General features: G+C 37.8%; 1 protein-coding gene across 4 annotated transcripts in view; it reads left to right on the top strand.

Moving 5' to 3' along the window:
* The window catches only part of SHROOM2 (shroom family member 2), a 118,404-nt gene that overhangs the window by 34,350 nt on the left and 69,021 nt on the right, over positions 1–15,033 (top strand). For all 4 annotated transcript variants that reach the window (XM_042037990.1, XM_042037982.1, XM_042038007.1 and 1 more), the window contains exon 2: positions 13,779–13,930. In XM_042037990.1, the coding sequence (XP_041893924.1) occupies positions 13,779–13,930 (152 nt within the window). The remainder of the gene's footprint in view (positions 1–13,778; positions 13,931–15,033) is intronic.

Raw genomic sequence — 15,033 nt, 5'->3', positions numbered from 1 at the left:
GAGGTAAAGAAACGAAGAGCAACACAGGAAGTATAGGAGTAGCTGTCTAATAAAAACACAGTGGATTTGTACTGACTGACCTGCTTAATAAAAGGCTTGCAGTACATTCTTAATTTCAGCAGTCCTTAATGATGATATTTACTAATAATACACTCTTCTAATAGTAAAAGCAAGCAAACAAAAGCAGAAGCTCCAAGTCTACATTTAGGAATACCATTTTTATTATATGTTAAAAGGAGAGTTGTCGTTATTAATAAAGATAACAAGATTCATCTTTTGCAGCTGAGATTGGACACATGCTTAAAAATAATTCATTAACTGGTCTTCAAGTCAATAGCCAGCTAAACAAAAAACTCTAGAGGTTTACAGATTGGTCATTACAGTGTCTGATGTTTAGGTCCCAGAGTGGCTATGCAGTTTATAGTAATTAAGTGCTTGAAATAGGTAATCCAGAAACCTCCCTGTTAAGCTGTTCAAAGAAGTATCCCAACATGAACATCTGTACAGAGAAACAGTCCAAATTCTCTGAGATTAATTCAAAGGGGAGAGTCAGGACTGCAGTAGCAAAGCAAATTTACAAACCTCAAGCTTAGGGTAAACGTCTACTTCTTCCCCCCTCATCCCTTTATTTTTTCCTTCCTTTTTTGGGGGGATTGTGAATTACTCTCCTTTTAAAACAAAGCCAAACAAGGCAGCTGCAGAAGTGGTGTTTGCTCATCTTTTATGTTCTATTCAAATGTTGAAATGCATGTCCAGAAAACAGATGTTTTTTGGAGGTGATTTGACCTTCAGTCTATGACTGGGAGACTGCCCTAACCACCACGTTGTGTGTTGGGACATGCAGTGCTCCTCAACCACTGTGTGGAAGCAATCCCAGACCAGTAGGGCTGGGGTGAGAGTACAAAGGCAATGCGATGTTTATTTTTTTTAAACACACACATATGCACGCGCTTTTTTTTTTTCTTTCTCTGTTGCAGACTGTGATTAGGATGCTTTTTGGAGAAGAGGTAAATGGACAGTCTTAGGTAGAGATTTCCATTTCCAGCATTTGTAATGAGAAACAAAATGTGTGCTAACACTTGTAGAAGCAATTGGTGATCCAGAATGGAGGCATGAGGCAAAGGTGCAGGCATCTTCAGGAACCAAAGTACTGCTAGAGCTACATGTCTCCAAATGTTGTTTTTATTAAAAAAGTTTCATCCTAATGATTGAGTTTATGATGCAACTAATGTAATGCTGATCATAGTCTGAGATGCATAACAAAACCTTCACCAGACACTACAGTTTCCCAAATCACAAAATGTCGAATTATGCTACAGAAGGCTGGCCAGCCTCTGACCCCAGAACAAATTATGCAGAAACAGAGTAGCCTGTTAATTTGGAAAGCAGAAGGCTCTCCAGTTGCTACTTTAGCCAGACCTTCAACTTCATTTTACTGTGATAAATAAAATTTTAGTAAAAGCTTTTCCTACAGTTTAGAGTGTGAAAATTAATGAATTTGGAGATAATTTAAATACAGTGCAAACAAATTTTTTCAGTATGCCACTGTTGCTGCATATTATGTAACATAGTATGTGATTTAAGTGTTTATCATTCAGAAGAGTAGATTGTTTCTCTGCTGTTTTTAGTGATTGATGCTTTTCTTGAACTTAAGATGTAGCTAAATCTTGCAGTAATATTCCTACTTTGTAATTCAGTCTCAGCCTACATGCATAGCTCTTAAGCATAAAGCAAAATTCAGGGGTTTTGTCTAGGGGATTCTTTGCACTTCTACCCTTTAAAGAATCAGGTTTCTGCTCAGAATATGCTTTTGGGGAAAGGCAGGTTGTGGTGATGAGCTTGAGGAAAGAAAGGCAAGTTTTGAATGGAAGTACTGCTGACAGTGGGCAGGCTCTACAGAAGACTATGTTGCTTTTCCCTGGAGATGGTCATGAGAATATCCCTGTGGAAAATACTTAGGACTATAAAACAGTAGGTTAAAATACTGCTTTGTTCCCAGCTCTTGCATGCTTTGGTGTTAGGCTTTTAAGATGTGTCTTCTCTGAAAGGAAAGCAGCTGTTGCATGACATTCACAAATACACAGACGGGATCTTGTGGGTCCCACAAAATACTCAAATTCCTTAGCCCTGTTAGTGGCTTCTTTCAGAATGTCAATACAGGCAGTGTTTAAATGGTCTGTCAGTTATCAAGATGAGCAAGTTCAAAAATCTCCAATGTGGTATTCGAACATTCAACCTCCTTCCAACACTGACATCCTAAACGGGCGTGCTCAGGCATGAATTTTTCATTAGTGCGGTTGCATGCTGTCGGAATGCACGCTCCCGAGAAGCGGTTCATGTTCGCTGGCATAGGCAGCAGTGGGAGACAATAAGCTCTGTATATGATGCTTGTGTGCATATGCAGTGGTCCCACCACCAATATCAGAAAATAGAAGTGTAATTATAAATTTTTCGCTCGTGTTGTAAGAATTATTGTACAAACATTTTTTTCTCAAAATTCTACTCACTTGAATGAGTGCTGCACAGTGAAGTTGTGAATTGTGCTGCATGAGCAGGATGTGTCTTTTAATAAGTGCATCTGCACAGATGACAGATACTTTTGCCAAACAGAAATACAGATGTTTGTCAAACTGAGTCGTTTTGTTGTAATTAAATACACGTTTTTAATCGGGAAAAGCAGCTAATTGTGTGTGTAATGTTTTGATAGTCTTTATTTTTTTTGAGTCTTTGCAGTAATGTGCCTGCTCCTAGAGATAATTAGGTCAGTAACATGTGTAATACAATAAAGCTTTTGAAAAAGAGCCGCAAATGAAAGCCAATTTGGAAAATGTCCATTTAGAGCAGTAAGCATACTCTAACTTCTGAATATAAGAATTCTCCAGTACGACAACACAATTTACAGTTAAATCCATGCAGCTTTTTGAAGCTTCTATTTGTGTAGATTTATAATCCATGGTGATTTTAGTGCATTAATTGATAATTCACAGCACAATCCTGTAATTTCCTAAGAAAAAATAACCTTTGTCATTGACCCAGTATAATTATCTTACTGGTTAATTATGTCTCATTAATCCTAGGAAGAATTAGGCCTCTGAAATAGAGAAAAGGTAGCAGGATACTCACAGAGATGCCAAAAATGGTTGCATATCTAATTCAGATGGTAAATTTTTCATGAGGAAAGATTTTCTTCTAATGTTTTGCAATGATATAAAGTAATGAGGTGTTAAGGAATGGTATACAGAATAATCTACACAAAATGAAGTATTTGAAATTACTGACATCTAGGCTTGTTTAGAAAAAAGGAAAATTTCTTTTAAAGAAAACGTTGGGTTTGCTGGGGGAGGTGGGTTGTTAGCTTTTTTGTTGCTGGTGGTTTTGTTTGGTTGGTTTTGGTTTTTTTTTAGATCTAAAATACATGGTAACAGAGTACCAATGGCTAGGGAGAAAAAGGCATGGCTGCCATACTGTGATTGATGCCTGGGGTGTAAATTGCTACAGATTAGCTCCTCTCCACAGAACTGAATTTGGCTTTTTTCAGGTTCCCAACTCAGAACAGATTTAAGATACTGGTGCTTAACTCTAACTGCATGAATGTTTCACGCCCTGCTCTGCCAGGTATGTGCCCTGGGAAGGCAGATGAGTACTATTCCATCTTGTCAATAAACTGCATAAAACACTGGTGGTTTTTTATTGACATGCTCTTTTTATTACTGGAGCATCATGAGAGATTTACCTTGATTGTATTAGCAATCTGTCTTCAGAAAAGCAGCCCCCTGTCTGACTGTACCAGGCAGCTCAGATACTGCAAGCTGACAAAAGTGGACCTCATCAGGTTGAAACTGCCATGCAGTCCTTTCCAACTTGCTTTGTGAACTGCATTTGGTAATTTTAGGAGCAATTGCATTGCAGTTTCTGTCCTAGAAAAATATATTCAATGCTGTATTTAGTGTTTGCTTCGTCTTTTCATGTTTAAGTTCTGGGTCAAAGTGGAGTGAGGGAAGCTCTTTTCCTTTACTGAGACAGTAATAAACAGGAATAGAAGAGAAACTAAGGGCAAGGTTACCCAGAACTGTTCTGTTTCTGTAATAGTATGCCTTTTTGTTTTCTTGAGGGTCATTCCACTTGCTTCCGAGATTTTATTGCTCTAAGAACAAAGAATTGAAATGGCATGCAGAGTGCACAGCAGAAATACAGCTTTCATACAGTGGGAGCAGACATCTGCATGTATTCAGTTTGAAGTACTACGTATTTAGAGTAAACGGGGTTGTGTAATTTATATAAAGGTGAATTAAGACAACTTTAAGTTTTGTTGACTATTTTAGCACTGTGGGGGGAGGAAGGAATAAATGCCTCTTCTTGTTTGAACTTGGCTTTAAGTATTTGAATTGTTGAGGAGCATGGTGGCAAAGGATGTCTTCAGTCTGTAATTTGGATGCTCTGTGAATGTACATATCAATTCTGAACAGAGATGAAAAGCTAATGTAAAGAACAAATTCTGTTGTTAAAGTTTAAAGCACTCAAATTTTAAGAGGAGCTTGACCCTTCTTTTGAAGTCTTTTGTTTGTTTTCTTTGCAGAGGAATGGGTGCGGGAATCAACAAATAAGACATGTTTTAAAATTCAGCACCTTACTGAGCCTCTTTTTTCTTTAAAGTTGAATAATATTGCAAACCAGAGAAATCTTGCTGAAGAAATTGCTCTCAGTTATTATGAAAGCAGGTCATTCTTATTGTTTGCTAGATTTTTGTTTAGATGTGTAATGTTATGTTCTGTTCACTCCACTACATAGTAGTTGGTTCTTAAATACTTCTGCAGTAACTATTAAAAATAACTTTTACTTTTGGGATAAAATCACATTTTTGGGAGTTGTTAAGAATATTCTTACAAGAATTATTGAGAAATGTTATACTTTCTCACTGTCTGAAAAGTGAGCATTTGTGCTATGACAAAAATGGAAGGTCCCAAACAGCAGCTGTGGTTAAAACCAAATACTGGTATGAGTTAGTCAAGATAAGCATTCTATTAAAAATGGGCTGTTCAAGAGAAAGTATTTAAAATGGCAACCTAACACTCTGTAGAATTCCTGTGGCTTTTGGCAGACTCATCACAGAGCTTTTTGAAACTAACAGGCAGTGAAGCACTCTTTCTGGCACTGGGTCTTAATCAGCGCTACCTGTGTCTAAAAGTGTAGCTTTTCGGTTTGGGTTGTTTTTTTTTTTCTTTTTTGAAACCACAGCAATCTGTAGACATAGGCGTAGATGTAACTTTGTAAAAGGTCACATTTAGACTGATAGATGGAATGAAATAGGTTAAATTTATTTTTGGTAAGTATACTGTTGCCATCCACTAGGTCTGTTAATGTCTATCTTTCAGGCGTGGTGAAGTTCTTTACAAACAAAGTGCAAATTGATGAAACTGGTCTTTTCCTTTTTTAATTAATGCACAGTCGTATTACATGATCATACAGACACATTCAGGGTAATTTTTAATTTGATTTGTCAGTAATTCCTACCTTTCCCCTAATTATGCAGTGGTTTTGCAGGCATTTGCATTGGATTGCATTCAGTCTGTTTTTGTCAAGGGTGCATTGGCAAACATGACATTATTTTCCTGGGATAGACAGGAAGGCAGAAAGATAAACCAGCATTGTTGAAAGCATATGATAGTTGCAAAGTAAAAAACCTTGAACCTTATGATCATAAAGATTACTTTGTCAGGTCATATTTTTCCTCTTGGAAGTCTGTTCCTGTTATCAGTTTGAATAGATAAAATACAAGTTGTTTCTAGGCATAACCTCTTTATAAGCCATTCTTATCATTGTTCGTAGTAGCTGAAAGTACAAAAATGTAAACCTATAAAAATGCTTAATGGTAACTGCACAGATTGCATATGTAAACAGACTATATATATAATCATCCATAAGTAAACTTGGACATGTAAATATGGACAATCCAACCCTTTCAAACTTGTCTGGTAGGGGGTTTGTTAGAATAAGTAAACTGCATATAGAGAAAGTAGTTCTCTTTTAGCCATCTGGCTATTTCTTTTCATAGCACAATTATTGACGCTATTCTTATACAGATTATTTTGTCATTTGGAAGGAAAAGCAAAAAGATAACAAAATATGTTTAAAAACAGTGTAAGGTATCTGACACTGCAGATGGGTTCCTCTGGGCTGGATGTGCCATTAGCTTCTGTAAAATCCAAAACCAAACTCATGGCTAAAAGTAAATGGGAGTTATTTCTCAGTAATTTTTGAATAAGTTGTGTACAGATGGTCTGAATGAATGCTGTACCAAACAGCAGTAGGAAGGTGTTTAGATGTTGGTGGTGCACTAGGAAAAAAATTCAAAACTTAAGCTTACGCTTTGCAAGTGTTATTTTGGTGTGAGGGAGGGATGGGATTGGAGTTGTTTCGTTTCAGGATCAACACTACCAGCAGGCTTCTGCCATCACCCCTGCTTCCAGAATCTTTACTCACTTCAATCTTTTCCACTCTTGTCTTGTCCTTATTCTTACTCCAGGTAAGCTGGGTCTGTTTTGGCTTTGCTCTGGCCTGAGTGCCTGTTTAGGATTGTGGGAACTGTAAGAGCTAGGAAGCTTCCCTGATGGTTTTGTGCTGCCGTAGAGGGGCTCTTGCATAAAAAGATTTCCAAAGACTACAGTTTGTCTGTGTTTAGTTGCTCTGTAGAGATAAAATATATGCAGGTGTGCTGCTCTGGGTTATGTGCAAATATTATTTAGAAGTTGTAAAATGTGACTAGTTAAGTTTAGGTACTAATAGCAGAATAACAGCTAAGTTCTTGACACTCAGCAGCCCCACTTTTTTTTTTTTTTTTTGCTACATTGGCTCTATGATTTCCAAACATCAAGGGCTTTTGGGTGTTTGTGGGATATGAGTTTTTGTTGGGGGTTTTCTTCTAATTATTTATTTCTAGTAGAAGCATTCAGCAGTGATGAAAAGTTTCCAACTTCTGTTGCTGAAACAATGGAATCACTTTGAAAAAAAAGTTTAAAAATAAACATCTGTTGTTCAGTTTTTTTAAAACCTACAAATCTACGTGAAGTTTCTCTTCCTGATACTTTTCATCTGGAAATTGTTATCATTAGTTTCTTGGGGAAAAGCTTCATTAAATTTTTAACTTCAAGTACTTTAATTGGTCTGCAGTCCATAACAACCCTGTGATTTAAAGAAACAGATAATAACTGTAACCTCTTTAGAAATAGTAACTGATGATTTATAATTGGAAAGATTTTCTGACAGGGTTGTGGTAGGTATTATTTTGAATGTAGGTTCAACTAAAATATTAATCAGTTTATGTATGAATTGTTGAAGAGGGAAGTGCTGGATGTTTTATTATACTTCTTAAACATTTCTGGCTTGAGGAACTTTGAAGGTAGGTTTCAGCCTGGAGTCAGTTTTTACAGCTGTAATAAATACCCCCCAAAAATGGCCTGTTCTAGTGGAAGTGACGGCAGCCCTTAGTCAAAACAGTGGCATGGACACAATTATAAAAACAGAATAAATACTTAAAGAACTCTGCCAACAGTTGGCTTTTCAAAATACTATGCTTTTTTTTTTTTAAAGCAAAAAACAACAAAGAAAGGAAAAGATTGCTGGGCGAATATGCAAATATTTCAATACACTAAATAACAAGCAATTAGAAAGGGCTGTGATAGAACCGTGTGCTATTACTGAACTCTACCCTTTAAAAAAATGTTTCCATTTTGATTTTTAAGAATCACTTGTTGACAAAAGGCAGGGCTCCTGCCAGCTCAAGATCTCTGCAGCACAATGGGGAACACTTTGAAAGAGCAGCTGGATGAGGGGGATTTCTCTGCCTGTTCAGTGGTTTTGTGACAGTGACCATGAACTGTTTCCCTCAGGTCTAGGGAAGAAAGAAACTGCTGTTAGGGAAATACATTGCCCTGGACTAAACATTCCTAAAACTTAATGCGGTTTGCTGTAATGTTTAAAGATAATGTCAGGAAGAGCAAGTATGGACAATGGCTGTGGGGTGTGAATTTATGATACCAGGCAAAAGGGAAGTTCTGGTTTCTGTGCTGAGTTAGTGTCACCAAATGCAGCAGACACCCATCTGCCTGATCGAAGTGCAGTAATTGTCAAGTTAATAATATTGGATAGTATTGCATAGGCCCAGAGTTTGCAAGTTGGTAGTCCATCATTAAGTTTTCTTTTCTTTATATGGTGGTTAAAGTTTGTGTTGGGTAGTTAATGCTGATTGTTTAAGCTGCAGTCTGTGGGAAGAGGTGGTTCAGGGTTACAGGTACCTTCCATTAGCATGAAGCTTTGTGTGGAATTCCTTGCACTGTTGCAGCCATGCTGCATTGTTTTGGGCCTTGTTTCCATATATGCTTCTGAGCCAATTTGTAAAACGGAGCTGGAGCTTCTTGCCTGGCAGGTGTCCTTCCAGCAGTCTCTTTCAAAGTCCAGGTAGAGTGGGAGGGAAAAGATGTGTAGGAATGTAAAGTCAAATGCATTAGCATTGCCCAGCTTCTAGTGTATGCATGCCTTTGTGTGATGCCTTGCATATACACACCCATTGTCTTTGGACCAGTTAGGTCCTGTTGCAGTTTGCACCCCTCTTTTATCCTGCCTCAGTCTGAGCTATGAGTGTTGCTGGTGAATGCAGCCCTTGCCGCTCAAGAGTGCATTTGCAGAATGTATAGCTGGAATTAGGTCGGTTCTGTTACTTTTGGTTATTTCTGTTACTTTTCTGTTCATTCCTCAAAGTTACACAAATGCCAGGCTTGAACTGTAGAGGTTTTTCTCCTTTGTTTAACTCTTTGCAAATCAAAATAATTGATACTTTCCACATTTTATTTGTTCTGAAGATCATCTACAAAGATGGTTAGGTTTGTGGAAAAACTGTATTAGATGATACTCATAATACAAACAACCACGGAAACATTTCTTGGCTGTACAAGAAATGAATTATGATAAAATAGTTTATCACAGCTGATAGCAGAATGCTGATAAGTGGTGGTGTTTTTTCCTGTGTTTGTCTGTGGGTTTGGGTTTCCATGCTGTCTCCCACCCTGTCCAAAGAGAGCATGGACAAGAATCTGTTGGCTTTGTAAACAAAACTAGATCTCTCATATGACACAGCGTTTCCCCAACCTGTCTCCTGCTTGTTTATACAGGTGCCTATAGAGGAATGTGGGTATTTTAAGTAAAGCATCAGACCTGATAAACACAGAAGTGAAGGGGTCACATGCTAGAATTGCTCCCTATCTATACTGCAGCAATTCAAAGCTGGAAAGATAGGCCATTATTTCCCCCTTTCTGTTTATTACCAACAGGGGGAATAGAGACTTGTAAGTATTCTTTGAATGTGTTCGTGTATCTAGCCGTTAGACATTTTCTCCATGGCGCAGTTCTTCCCATGTTTCAAGGCTGTATCTTCTTTTTACAGGAAGAATTTCACATCCTAGATTTACGTGTGTGTTGTTTCTTCAATAATTTTTAAAAAAATCCTCATATCAACATTTTTAATCAGTGTCTTCCTGTTTTGTGGATGTGATACAAGTGAAATAAATTTGGGAAGATGTGACAATTAATTTAGATATTGTTATGATGGCAAAGTCTGCGCTCACAATCCTCGCAGATGCACAAAAGTTTGCTTTTGCTCTTGGCTGTAGGGAGGTCATCAGGGACAGCAGGGTGAGAGATGAAGACTGTCTAAGCAGATGCTTTCGGTCAACAAACATCTTTTTCATGTCCTTTTGAAAACACTTTTTTTGGTAGCATACCAACATCACTGCTAAGGTTAGGAAGTCAACATGTTTGCACTTGTTAATTTAGCACAGTATGAGGGTATGATTTTTTAGTACATAACAAAAGCATGGTTTGAGGGCATTTCTAGAACCCTTGCTCATTCAAGATAAGCTGTGTAACTATATATGTTTGTTGAAGGCTTATGTCTGTTATTTATAAGAAAATAAGGTGTCGATTGTTTTTCTTCTATGTCTTTTGTTTCCTGCTATTGCTATAAAAATGTTAAGATGTGTGTGCTTACGGGAGTTCAGTTCCTGCTGGGTTACGTCCAGTTGTATCTGCCAGCTGACAGGGGTTGAGGCAGACCTCTTCTTCCTGACTGTTCTTGAAAGGCTTCATCTTAAAACCTCCCTCTGCATTTTCAAGGCTTTATTTTCAGCTATTGATCTAGTTTTTCTGTACACCTGAAATCCTAAAAGAAATCAATTCTAGGTAGGTAAGTAATACAGGCTTCAGTCTTAAAAGTTGGGCTTAAATCCTGAACACAGCATAGCACAGCTGACTCTGAAGATAGTGAATGAAATACATTCATGGTTGAGGTGTGACAAATACTGACATTTTTGAGTGTATTTGCTAGTTCTAAAATGTTTATGTATTTTGGTTGGTATTTACACTTCTAGTTAAGTCCTGATGAGGTGTAAAGTTACTCAGTGGGTGAATAAATAAAGACAATAAAACTAGTAAACAGAAGAAGAGAAAACCTGAAGTAGCAGCTGGAATGGCATTGTCCATTTTGCACAAAGAAGGCAGGGTGATATAGCAGCATATTTGAAGAGGCCTTTTCCTCATGGATATTTCTGGCTGTGTTTCTTTATATGTGTGCAAAGCCTAATGTTTTTAGTTGTTATGACTAAAGGAAGGACTTCTGGTGTAACAGAAGAAATTGTATTTTTCCTGTCTAACTTTCCCATTTCCACTTAAAAGTGTATTGTCAGGTGGAATCATATCTGTACAGCCATTTGGGGATCTGAGCATGAAAGGTTTATGTTCAGATTTATTCAGCTTGAAAAGACTTCTGCTGTGAATGGATGTGTAGTTTTTATTCTCCCTACCTGCAGGTGGTCTGAACACAAGATCTTAAAGTCACTTGGAAGTTTTCATGAGGATGGCTTCAGCTTTGTGTTTAGGTTTTGATTTTTTGAATACTTTTTGAGGTTTTTTGATTAATGTTGTTTTGGACAGCCAGAGTCTCTTTGGAAAGCTTGCTTTGTGTGGAATGTGTAGTTTCCCTGCTGAAATTAAAACTCAGAGGGGGTAACTGAATACTCCCTGCTGTCAGTGCATTGCCAGCCTGAAGAAAAAACAAACATGCTTACTGAGAACAATGAACATTCCTTCAAACCCTAGGAGACAGATTTCCCGCCCGCCCCCCCCCCCTTTTTTTTTTTTTAATACAGACGAAAAAAAGATCCTGTTAAGGTGTTTTGGGGCCCAGGGGTGTCTTAGCCTTGTCATTATGTTTGGGTGCCTTGCTTGGGGCATAAGGGCTGCAAATGGTTGACATCTACATTTGGAATTTAAAGTGTGTCCTCCAAGATACTTTCCCTCTCTGCCTCCTGCCATGCGTGTCCTGTCCCATCCCCGCCTCCCCCCCCTTGACCTTCCCCCTACAATTCTAGTGATTTAACCCTCTTTTTCCTTAATGTTTTTTGTGCCACTTTTCTAACCTGTTTGGCTTCAGATACAGGTCCCAGGCTGCCTGTTCTCTTGTTCTGCTCAGCCTGATTTCAGTGTCCCTTATATGGCAGATGCTCTATACTTGACACCTCTGAACTGAAATCTTTACTTACATATAAGCAATTTCCACTGCTACTCCCTTGTTTCCAACATAAATTAAGATTTGCAGTGATATTTTAGTGTTCTGGTAAATTCTTGATGTTCAGAGGATATGTGAGCAGGTCAGAAGACAGGTCATAACTTGAAAACTAGATATATGGGGATGTAGAAACTTGCTCTGTCTTTAATTATCTAGGTTTTTTTTAAGATAAGAAGTTATGGAAATAAAGTTTCTTGATTACTATTAATAAGTGTTTTAGAATGGTATATAAGATTAAGCATTTTTCATAGTATTCTTTTTGGCTTAGGTTTACAGGCCTGAAAATTTTTAAGAACAGCTATCATGAACTTGCATAAAGAGAGCTTTTATATGCCTGCAATGAGATTGAGTGCTCTATGAGATCATCCTAAAGTACTTTCATCAAGAGATATTGCTTTTTTTATTAGGTTATTTAATTTATATTTTTGTTGCCGGACTCTTTCTAAAACCTGTACTGTGAGCTTCAAAATTCGTGAGGTTACTTTCCTCTGGATTTATCTCATTGCTGATTGACTTTGGTGCCTCAGAAGATGGCAGTTCTTTATGAAGCTTTCTGCAGTTAGGGTGATTACAAGGAATTACTCTTTGTAAATTTGCTGGCGTTTAATATTGTGGGACTCAGATACTGTAGTCAATGTAAAATATAATGAAGACATAAATGAAAGTCTTTGCTTTGAAGACAAAGTGTCAAATATACAGGAAGATGTGGGATATGGATTATGAGCAAGTAGAGGAGGAATAAAGTTAAATATATAGGTCATTAAGCCAAGCAACTGAGAAGCCAGAGGCTGTGTTGACAGCAAAGGGGATAGGAAGAAGCTAGAAAGCCAAGAGATTGAATTGCAAAGTGTTCAATACCTACAACTGTACTTAGAATCATAGACTTGTTTAGTTTGGAAAACAGCTTTAGGATCACAGAATCTGGTTGTTAACCTAGCACTGCCCAGTCCACCACTAAACCGTGTGCCCCATCTTGGTCCCCACACATCCAATGAAGGATAAAGATTTTCCATAGCCCTCCTTTGCTTGCTAATGTATTTATGAAAATATTTTTATTGTCTTTTATAGCAGTAGCCAGATTAAGTTCTATCTGGGCTATGGGCCTTCTAATTTTCTCCTTGCATAACCTCATAACATCCTTGTAATCATCATTTGAAATCAGTTCAAACTGTTGATACTTGTTAATCTGTCTGATCAAGCTTTTGAGATTTGTTTTAAATTTTGAAAATGGGTAACTTGTGATGTGGGGTTTTTTGACTTAGGGTGGGAATTGCAAAAGCCTGACTCTTTCTCTTGTGTTTTTGTCACATGTTATGAGCAATTGTATAAAAATTTAATGCATTCAAATGCATTCAAGAGATGCCTGTGGCAGCAAAATAATCTTCCAGTGAATTTCTCTTAGTATCACTGTGTTTTTAAGACAGAGCTGTTAATTAGCTGTATGGATGGTAAATTCTCCTAAATGTTATGTTTCTGATGAAAATACCTGTTTTCTAGACCAGCTTGTTAAGCAATATTTTGGGATTTCATTGCCGTGCCAGATTTTTTTGAGCTGGCTGTGTGTTAATGTTATTGACAAAATGGTTAATATTACTGGTTACCTTCTCTAGGGAACCATATTTTAAGATGCCGGCCCGAAACTCTATTTGCAAGTATGATTACACATTCAGTATTGAACTGAGGTCAAGATGACAGATGCTTTTCACAGAATCACTGAATGGGACAAGTTGGAAGGGATCCACAGTGGATCATCTGGTCCAGCCTCCCTGCTCAAGCAGGGTCATCCCAGAGCACAGATTTGCATCCAGACAGTTCTTGAATATCTCCAGTGAAGGGAGACTCCACAACCTCTCTGGGCAGTCTGTTCCAGTGCATGCACAGCAAAGAAGTTTTCCTTATATTCCCAAATTTCCCTCAAGCTTTCTAGCTTTCTCAGGAAGTCTCCTCTCTTTTATTTATTTCCCATTCTAATTGTCTCTGTATAATTACTATTTCTTTATAGTGATTTTTACTGTGCCTTCTTAATTATGTTAAGCTCTTAATTACTGTATTAATTTTTGTTGAAGCCAGTATTAAAAGCTCATTAGCTTATTTTAAAGGTGTCACTGTGCAACCTATATAATTCTACCATTTGTTACATGGTTTTATTTTTTTTTTTTCCCAGATAGAAGATGGGAGCAAAGCTGCAGCTGTGGACAAGTTACTGGCTGGGGATGAAATTGTTGGCATCAATGATGTGGGCCTGTCTGGCTTCCGACAAGAAGCAATCTGTCTGGTGAAAGGTTCACACAAGACGCTAAAGCTTGTAGTAAAAAGGTAAGCTTGTCTTTAGCTGGAAAACCAAATGTGTTTCAGCCTATAAGCTAGTGGGCAACTAAATTTGCCAAGATTTGGCAAGTTAATGACTTTCATTCAGTGTTATTAATGTGCATATTATGTGGTGTTAACCTCCTCCTTGAACACAGACCCTTTATGGAAGAAGATGGAGAGAGGCAGCCTATTGATCGGAGCAGGACGCGAGGCAATATATTCTGTGAATGCTGTTGTGATGTGATGAGTCAGGACACTGTCTCTGTCCTCCTGAAGTGCAGTGCCCAAAGCAGGCTGTCAGCCCTGCTTCCCTGCCTTTGGTGTGTGGACACGGCCAGCGCTCTTTAGCACATATGCTGTGCGGGCCACTTGTGGTGTCAGGAGCAAGCTACATGAGAGGCTTTTGGAAAAGCATTTTCCCACTCTGAAAGTATTTATGTCTCAAGCATTTCATAAGTGGTTTGCGTGAAGAGTCCTTTCAGTTATTAGTGGAGGGGAAAAGTGAAGCAGTTTATCAGAACACGTTCATGGTATGAAAACTTATTGTTTTGTCATTTCGACTTGCGACTTTTAAGTTCACGCTATTTTTGCTAACTTGAGTTAAAAATAATTTTCATGAAGTATTTTTGACAGAAGTGAACTGTTGTTAAGGTAGGTTAAATCTTGTAATTTCTGAAAAAAATTCCAATCAAGAAATCTGAACAACATGATCTTTTGTGGTAATTTCCTACTCTGGTGTATCAGAACTTTCAAAGTAATTACTCTTACCAAATTATACCAGCCAGTCTTTCACATGAGAATTTCTTAGAATCAAAGAAGAATTTTGATGCCATGTAAGAAATGCCAAGAATTTGAGCTTGACAGGTATGATGATCTGTAAATATTGTGACTGTTTGAGGCTGTCTTAAATGAGGACAGTCTTTTGTGAAATAGCACTGACAGGTAGGACATCACAGTGCTAGACAAAGATAGGTAAGAGAGGTGTACAAAAACGTGCTTTTCACCTTCTGTTTTAGAAGGTATTTTTGATAGAAGGAACTACAGGAACCTGGAGCTCTTTCACAGCTGATAGTTTATATCCTCAACAATAGCTACTTCTGGAAGCTCTT

This window comes from Corvus kubaryi, unplaced genomic scaffold (assembly GCF_017639235.1).
Source record: "Corvus kubaryi isolate FWS band 111438036 unplaced genomic scaffold, C.kubaryi_AGA036_p1.0 133, whole genome shotgun sequence".
Lineage (NCBI taxonomy): Eukaryota > Metazoa > Chordata > Aves > Passeriformes > Corvidae > Corvus > Corvus kubaryi.
Note: the sequence above shows the minus strand (reverse complement) of the source record. Positions and strands in the feature narration are given on the sequence as shown.